The 9340-nt window shown below is 34.6% G+C and overlaps 1 protein-coding gene across 1 annotated transcript; it reads left to right on the top strand.

Moving 5' to 3' along the window:
- The first annotated feature begins 225 nt into the window (after positions 1 to 225).
- Positions 226 to 1746, top strand: LOC123558765 (uncharacterized). Its single transcript, XM_045350632.2, has one exon. It carries the CDS (start codon positions 226 to 228, stop codon positions 1744 to 1746), a length of 1521 nt encoding a protein of 506 aa, XP_045206567.2.
- The last annotated feature ends 7594 nt before the right edge of the window (positions 1747 to 9340 follow it).

Genomic DNA, 9340 nt, shown 5'->3' with positions numbered 1-9340 from the left:
AGGTGTAAAGGACGGAAAATGGAAGTATCTGGTCGGAAGGAGAATTCTCCTGGAGGTTTCACGAAACAATCTAAAATTTTCTGTCAGCCATGTTGTAATGATGGACAACACGTGGAAGCGGAGGGATTTTGTCAAAATTGTAAGGAATACCTATGTACAACATGTATCACGTATCACCGCAAGGTTACACTGAGCAGAAACCACGTGATTTTGGCCTAACAAAACATGCAAACAAACGTGCATCAAGCACCTACATCCGTCTGTACGGAAATCTGTGAAAAACATGCAACTGAAATTGTGAAATTCTTCTGTAAGCAGCATGCGATTGTTGGTTTTGGAGACTGTATGATTCTTGAGCACAAATCATGTAAAGTTGATTACATTCCAGATATCGCTGAGGCGTTTCTTAAAGGGAGTGAATTAATTGCACTAGTTCGCGAAATCAGTCGACTCCAGTCCATTGTGAACTTAACAAGTGAGGACATTGATAGGGCTGAAACAGAAGCAGACAAAGCTTATGTAGAAACTGTAAATGATATAAGAACATTTAGAAAGGAGATCAATGATTATCTGGACAGAATGGAGCAACAACTGCTTGACAAATGTGACACAATAAAGCAAGAAAACACTAATATGAATAAGAAGATGGCTGAAGATTTTAAACACATGGCGAAAGAGCTAGATATTATTCATGCACAGCTTACATCGCAGTCGGAGCAATCAACTAACATGTTTGTAAAGGCGAGAAAAGCAGGGTCATCTTTAAAAACATTAGAAGGTCAACTGTCTGCAATTGATAGAAGGTCCAAAATTGAAATTTTCAATTCAAAAAGAAGTCAAGTTATCAACAATGTAGTATCCAAATGTAGCCCACTCGGAGAAATTAAAGTTCGAAATATTGCTCAACAGCAGAGAAAAACGCCGACAAAAAGAAGCATCGTTAATGCCATACCAAAACAAGAAGGGGTCATCAATGTCAAGTCATCCTCAGACGGAAGGGATTGTTATATATCAGGTATAGTCACACTGAACGATACAACGCTCGCATGTACTGACTGGTTTAACAACAAGGTAAAGCTGATTGATATCACACGTGGTGCACTTACCTCGGAGATAGATGTACCGCCACCCTGGGATTTGACTCTCGTTCCAAACGAGGAAATTGCAGTTTCCCTTACCTTTGAAAGGAAGATTCAATTCCTGTCGTTCAGACAAAGTCTATGTAAAGGTCGCTTCATTAAGGTTAATGGAAGCTGTCGCGGAATAGCATATAGCAATGACAAGCTTGTTGTGTCATTCGAAGGTGTCCCTAAAGTTGAGACTTTAACTCTTCAGGGCAAAGTTCTCCATTGTATTACTACTGACAATACTGCGACAGCGTTGTTTGATTATCCTCTCTATGTTGCCGTAAGTAGTGGTGACGAGATAATATACGTGTCAAATTCCAAAGCTAACTCTGTGAACAAGCTTACATTTGACGGACAAGTACTCGCTACATACAAAGATTTGGACTTTATGGATCCTAGAGACCTTGTTGTTTGTGAAGATGGGCACGTGCTGGTGTGCAGCTATTCCAAGAGTAATATACAACTAGTATCACCAAAAGGTAAAAGACTGAAGAATATTCTCGAAAGGAAGGACGGTGTTGACCTCTGTTTGGCACTGTGCTATGATGAAGACAAAAACATGCTGTACCTGAGTAACTGTAACAGCGGAAATCAGATTCAGATCTATAAGATTAAGTAATTTATTTTGGGCTCACATATACATGTTTATGTAGTTAAACAATCATATACATGTATGCAAATACCTATTAAATGTTAATATTTTAGATAAAATTACATGCGGCTTATGAATTCACTGATATAAGCATAACGATATATCACACAATGCACATTTTAACATTTAGTTTAGTGTAAGATCATATAATACAGACCCAGCACATTTTTTAATAATTTGTATAGATATTATGACTCTAGCAGAATATCAACTACTAGAATTGTGCAGTATATTTTTAAAGTGACAATGTAAAACGAGAGATATTAAAAGTTTTTGGAAGGTAAACAGTAATTCAAATTTTGATATCAGTACAAATCATATCAGAACATAGAGTTGTCGGTTGTCGTCTGCTCTACATCAACTAAGTATGTCTTAATTACACGATGTTATTTTATACTAGTAGATTTGGCACAAAATATTAATTACACACAACCGTGAGAAAACTTGCTTAAACATTCACAAGAAAAATGACGAAATAGTCGTTTCTTTTTCTACAGATCTTTTGTAGCATCTACTGTTTTTTCGTCAATAAACTTTAGGGTTTCTGAAATTGGAAAGGACGTTAAGAATGTCAGTTAAATGTGTCTAAACTTTTAGATGCGTTCTTTGCCCGTAGTCCGTAGAAAAGTACATAAAAAGTGTTAAATGAAACAGTTAACTTTATAATTGATTATAATTGATTTTGCTCTCTATGAAAATATCTTGGGTCAGAATATACTATGCTATAAGTATTCTTACAACAAATCTCTCCATGCGGTAACGTGCAGCGGCATGCATTTGCCAGCCAGACCAAACGAAATACGAATAAATAAAAACCCAAAAAAGAAAACCAAACGGTTTGTCAGCATTAACTTACTTAAATTGCGTGTGGTTTTACTACCAGGGATCTTTTCAGTGTTCTTCAGCACGCTGCTTCTGCACTCCATGCGTTGTTGTATTTTGCTTACAACAGCGATCTTGCCCTAGGTCCTTATCGCCTGCTGCTCACCAGCTAGATCTAAATCGGAGCTTTTTACAGAATAGATATGCTTAAATATTCAGTAAAATTTGAAGGGAATTTCTGCACATTGTGCAACGCATGGTTTTTGAGAGTAAATCTCAACATGATAAAACAAGTATAAGCTCAACACCGGAAGCCCGTTCTCTGCAACCGAGACATATGTGCCATGCAATTATTCTTGGATAAACCTACCATTTTGGCTTGAATTGTCGTAGTTGTTTTGTACATAAAGATATGGAGTGAACGTCTGACCGTATAACAACCCCGCTATCAACGACAACAGAACACCCTTGGAAAAGTGAACATACATGTACATCGTTTTGGATTTTCATGATCACTTTTGATTTAAAATTGCGCTTTATAACGAACAACAACTTTCAAAATGTTTAATCTAATTTTGGATTGCAAATATTTACCTCATAGATAAGAAAACTGAACAAACAAATAGTTAAATCTTGTTTTGCGAAGAATTTGCATTCCCACAGTGACAGGCTGACGGATGAAGTAATTGAGTAGATAAAAATCAAAGCATTAAATTTTAATTTTTGTTATTTACTGTGATAGGTACAACGCTTAGAAAACTATGAACACCATTTCAGTAATTTATTAACATAAAAAAGACACATTCTCATAATCCAGAAAACTGGAGTTGCATATTTTATAAAACTGATTGATCAGGTTTTCAGTTGGAAATTCAATATATTCCCAATTGTTTCTTTTCACGCTTTAAAATTGATCTTTTACACATTAGCTGAACAGATTGTAAAAAAATGAGTTCATAAATACTAAGCACTGATCTGTGAAGTGATTACGTGACACGAAATGTTTAAAGTCAGTTTCGTTGCAGAAATGTTTGCTTAATATTTTGTTTTCTGATTTGATTCTGTATCGAATTAAGTAAAAGATTAAGATCATGGAAGATTTGAAACAAACATTTTACTCTTAGTGTCATGATCATGGAAGCTGTGCATAAACTTTAGAAAATCACATTTATCTACAAGATCCGTTTAATTGCTGGACTCAACTTATCAAAGGTACTGGGTTTGTTCCAAGGAGCTAAAATATATTGGTCTGTCGTGGATACATTCTTTAGAATATTGCAAAATCGTTATAAACATGAAGATAATTGGTAGAGCTGCACTGTATTTTCAGTTGCTTCGATATTTTTACTCTGACTTACCTTATAACTGCCAGAATCACCCCAATACCATTGAGAACCAGGTTGTCGGCAGAATCTGCCTTTAAACCGAATAATCCAAATCTGTAAGTGAAATACGTGCTTTGGCAGTTTTTTTTAGTACATTGTCATTTATAAAAATAACAAAAAGGGACTTCAAACGGCCTTTAAAAGAAAGACATGAACACAAATGACAGAAATGTTCACTGATTGTATACTGATTATACTGTAAATACCTACATAGAAAAGTGGAAACTCTACAGGTCACTCAACCCGACATAAATGGAAATGTTGCAGGCTCGGTTTTATTGAGCCTGTTTATTGACATGCTACAAGCCCACTACCCACGGGTTAAGCAGAACTCAACATTTATATATGCTACAAGTTCCAAAAGGAGTTTAGAGACATCCGCAGATGTGTTCATACGGCGGTGCACATGGAACCTTCAATGATACACTAGTGTGCAGCGGCGTATGGTCCCCAGTTGAAATAATAAGTCTGGAAAATCACTAACATGTATACCTCCCTGTTGCCCAGCCGCTGAGTAAATTCCTTACATCCCATATACTGAAATATCTTCTTTGCTATTGGAATCACTGTGAGGTTTCCTGTAACATAAATTGATATACATAATGTTAATAACAACTTTGATCTACACTTGAACATTAAATTCCAGAAATTCTGGATAAATTGCAAAGCAAACTACATTAGTTTCAACATCGTTTTAATACGACACAATGTGTACCTTTGGACTGTGAATAGCAAAGAAGACTAAAAGACCCTAAATCGCACAGCTGACTCAGTGCCAAACGAAGCATTTGGACAAAAATATTTGACAGAGGACTATGCAGGACCTTTAGGAAACGTTTGGTAAACATTGCTATATCTAAACTTTTTTTCAACAATTAATAGAATAAATGCGTTTCTGAAATAAAGATTAGCAAAAGCAAAGTTTTCATGATCCATTTTCTGATTTACCCTGTAGATTTAAATGAAACAATTCTGTTGTTGTTTTGACAAATCAAGTTACCTTTAAATAAATATGGAAGAGAGTCAGATTTTTCTATGTAACCGTAATGCACCAGGACATTGGCTAATAATGTAGAGTAACTATTTGAAATTTTCATCAAATAAGTGAGATACTAGTAGAACAGAAGTGTGGCATTGAATTCTTCATGCTAGGAAGCCATCCAGCTGGCTTACGGAAGGTCGGTGGTTCTACCCAGGTGCCTGCTCGTGATGAAATAATGCACGGAGGGGCACCTGGGGTCTTCCTCCACCATTAAAGCTGGAAAGTCGCCATATGACCTATTATGTGTCGGTGCGACATTAAATCCAACAACAAAAGAACAGAAGTGCATCACAACTTGAACCTGAAATTCTAGTAAAAAGGGGTATAACTCATAGCATTCATAGAAATTTCTGCAAAAGTAAGGCTATATACCATTAAAGAAATAGTTCTTTGTTTCATATAAAGTTTAGCTACTTCAGAACAATTTTGATACAGTTTCTAGATTTTCACTCCGTCGTAGACTTATTTTCCACAAGATATCCATGCATCTGCGTCAATAAAACGAAAAGAAAAGGGGTGTTGAATAATATGCAGTTAAATATAAGTCAACTGAAGTCAGGTATCCTACAATTGTCGCATTTCAGACAGCGGTCTGCAGAATAAATACCCTACTTTAGTTTTCAAGTAAACAACTCAAAAATATGCGAATATTCTATATATATATATATATATGGAAAGTGTCTTATTTTATGTAAAATTCATTCCACGAGTGAAATAATGCCCATTTGGCCCCCGGTTAACGCGCAAATGAGCGAAAAATGGAAACAAAATTAGGGTCTATTTATTAGGGACTTATTTCGACTATACTACGGAAGCACATTTGCTATATAACCGTAATGCACCAGGACATTGTGTAATATCATGTGGCTAATAATGTAGAGCAACAATTTGAAGTTTAAATCAAATAAGTGAGATAGAACAGAAGTGCATCACAACTTGAACCTGAAATTCTAGTAAAAAGGGGTATAACTCATAGCATTTTGGTGCCAGCATCATGAACATATGATGTTTGTGACCATGTGGAACCACCGTTTTGAGTTTGAATAAAATCCATTTAGTAACAATAGATATATAGTGAAAAAGCATCAAAATTAAACTTAAACTCATAGTAAACAAAATAAAAAAGGGACATAAGTCACTAAATATTTGTGCCAGAACTATTGACCTTGTGTCATATGATGATAAGTTTTAATCATATTAATTAAGTAATACCACAGATAAAGTGAAGGTGCACCAACATTTACCTAAAATTCTAAGCAAAAAGGGGGAATATGTCATGAAATATTGGTGCCAGAGTTGTGGCCCTCATGCCATGTGATGTGGGTGATGATGTGCTACAACTATTTTAAGTTTGAATCAAATCCGTTTGGTAATAACAGATAAAGAGTGAAAGTGCATCAAAACTTTAACCTGAAATGTTATGTAAAAAGGGGGCATTATTCATGAAAAATTGGTACCAGAGTTATGTACCTTGTGTCATATAATGTGGGTGAGGATGTGGAACAATTATTTAAAGTTTGAATCAAATCCGTTTAGTAATAAATGAGATAGAGTTAAAGTGCACCAAAACTTTAACCCGAAATTCTAAGTAAAAAGGGGGATAATTCATAAAATATTGGTGTGAGAGTTATGACCCTTATGCCAGTTGTAGTGGGTGATGATAAGGAATAAAAATTTTAAGTTTGAAGCAAATCCATCAAGCAATTACAGGGACAAGAGGGTAATTGACCCCAAACGCTCACCTGTGCACAAGGCTTCAAGTGTGTTTGTTTAAGTACAGAGTTAGGTTTCTTCTATGTTAGCCTATGTTATATACAAGTCACACACATGTTTGAACCTGGGACAATAATTTGAACAATACTAGTAAACATTACAAATCTGATATCACAAGCCAAATATCAAGGCTCTAGTTATTACTGATTCAGAGAAGAAGATTTTCATAGTTTCTTATATATAAGCTAATATTTCTCACCTGTGATAAACAGTGATCCATCCAGCATTGTGACTTGGTAAAATTTCGGAGGTTAGATGTTCTAACTTTTGTCTGTGGAATTTCGTACAGCAAGAAAAAAAAATATACATCATTATTAGTTTTGTATGTTCAAAGAATGTGAACATTTTATCATATCTATAGACTGACGTTTGTATTTATCTAAAAGATGACTTACCGTCGCCGGTATCAAACTTTTTCACGGGAATGTAGGTGGTTCCGTAAAACGCTACTGCCAGGGACGTGGTGATAAAACCCATACATATAGTGTACTATGTAATAAATAATTTTCATTTGTGGCTTCCTTAACCTAAAATACTTAGCAAAATCGAGAAATGCAGCTATAACCTACAAGAATTCAGTAAAACCATGTCTTGTATTATACAAGTAAAAAAAATATCTAAAAATAAATTCCGTATTGCATTGTGTTGAAATTCAATCCCGTATCATGCCTGAGTCTGGAATTCTTTCATTGATATTTATTTCCCGGTACTATAAGCGGATCTACGTCAAATCAGAAAAAAACCCACAATTTTATTCTAATAAAAAATACATGAAAAGCGAGTGATAAAAAGTTTCCTGTTTAAATTAAAATTTTAAACGACTGATAATAATATCATTTTCTCATTCATTTTAAACACTTTATCAACTTCTCGTATGTAAGGAAAGTATTAGTTAATAAAATGACGTCATGGCATTCCAAAGGCAAACTAAACCCACGAGTACGAAAGTTGCTGCAAGATGCAGAAAAAGGAAACTCCGTAACAAACAAAGAAGTGTTTGTCATTCTTTTTCGGCGACGCCGTCTAAATTCGTTTTCGTTACTTATGCCACGTGACTTCAGTTTGCAAATCAAACTGCTTGATAACGCATTATAGATAATTTATCAAAATGGAAGATTTATGCAACACTCTGCCTGATTGGACGAGAGTGTCAATTTCTTTCACTCTGTTGATTGTGCTACGCTGAGTGAAATGTAGACAAAGCGTTTATCCTAAACGACGTTGTTCCACAGTTTTAAAGCTAACTTCGACTCAGTATATTTAGCAAGAATATTGATATATCTCAAAATGATAAGTAAGTTTAATAAATATGATAAAAACCTGTTCAAATACCAACATATATCAAATTAAAGAAAGAGCTGAATACGGTCTGCGTATCACATGAATAAGGGTGTGATAAGAGTCTTTTATGTAGAGAAGTGCTTTTTAAAAGATTTTCCTTGTTACAATTGTCGTCTGTATATGAAAAGGTTTTTTTGCTTTTGTGACTTATTCAGATTGCACATTAAAATGAGTACTTGTTTGCTTTGATATATTTGTTATAAATTATTTAACTGATTTATTATATATGAATATTTTTCTTTAGTATGGTATACAAATATTGAACTCAGTTGAAATATGTTTCATTATATATATGCTATATAATGACTGAATCTCATTACACTGAAATGAAGGTACGCTGCATACAGTTTATCTATGTGATATGACTACGGTCAAACTTTGCTAATGAAACAGAAATATTGAAATAATTACAATTGAATGCTTTGCTTGACCTTCACTTTTTTATAGGTGTGACGTCATTGTCCAAAGATTTATGAATAGCGAATATGCATTTGTTAAAGCGGGATCAGTTGGCCTATTTTAGAAATAGATAAAAATAATAAATAAAAAAATCCTTTAATTGATTCTTTCTCATTTTAGGGGCTGCTAGAGCTAAAACTAGAAATGCCTTTATACAGCGTCTCATGAAGAGCTTGGTAGATCTTTGTCATACTTGGTCTGGAGCATCATTATAAGGTCCTCTTCCAAATTTATTTATATAGGAACTTGGGCCCTATTAGGGACCACTATAGCTAAAAGTAGATATGCCTTTCTTCGCATTAACCACTAAAATGTAATGGATTTTTATCAAACTCGATGTGTAACAATATCGTAAGGTCTCCTGCTATTTTGTTACAAATGTGGATAGCGACCAATTTAGCTAAAAATATAAACACGCTTAATGGCCTCTTCTCATGAACCGCTCCATGAATCTTCATCAAACTACTGCTGTAATTATTCGTCTAAGGATAAACGAAACAAAATTGCAACCCTACGAAACCTTTGCGAAAAATTAAAAGAGAACCATTTAAATTGTTAAAGTGCGGTGTTTAGTTTTGCAATTTGAAAAATGTTAGATGAAAGATGAATGTTAGATGAAAAATTCATAAACTGCTTTCCTTATTACAATTCGCCGACCATCATTTTTAAAGATATTTCTTGTTTGTTGATCATTTTGATGATTAATAAGTTGCAGCGTCAATGTCGATACCTTCCGCAG

This window comes from Mercenaria mercenaria, chromosome 5 (genome assembly GCF_021730395.1).
Source record: "Mercenaria mercenaria strain notata chromosome 5, MADL_Memer_1, whole genome shotgun sequence".
Classification (NCBI taxonomy): Eukaryota; Metazoa; Mollusca; class Bivalvia; order Venerida; family Veneridae; genus Mercenaria; species Mercenaria mercenaria.
This window is presented reverse-complemented; position numbering and strand designations above follow the sequence as displayed.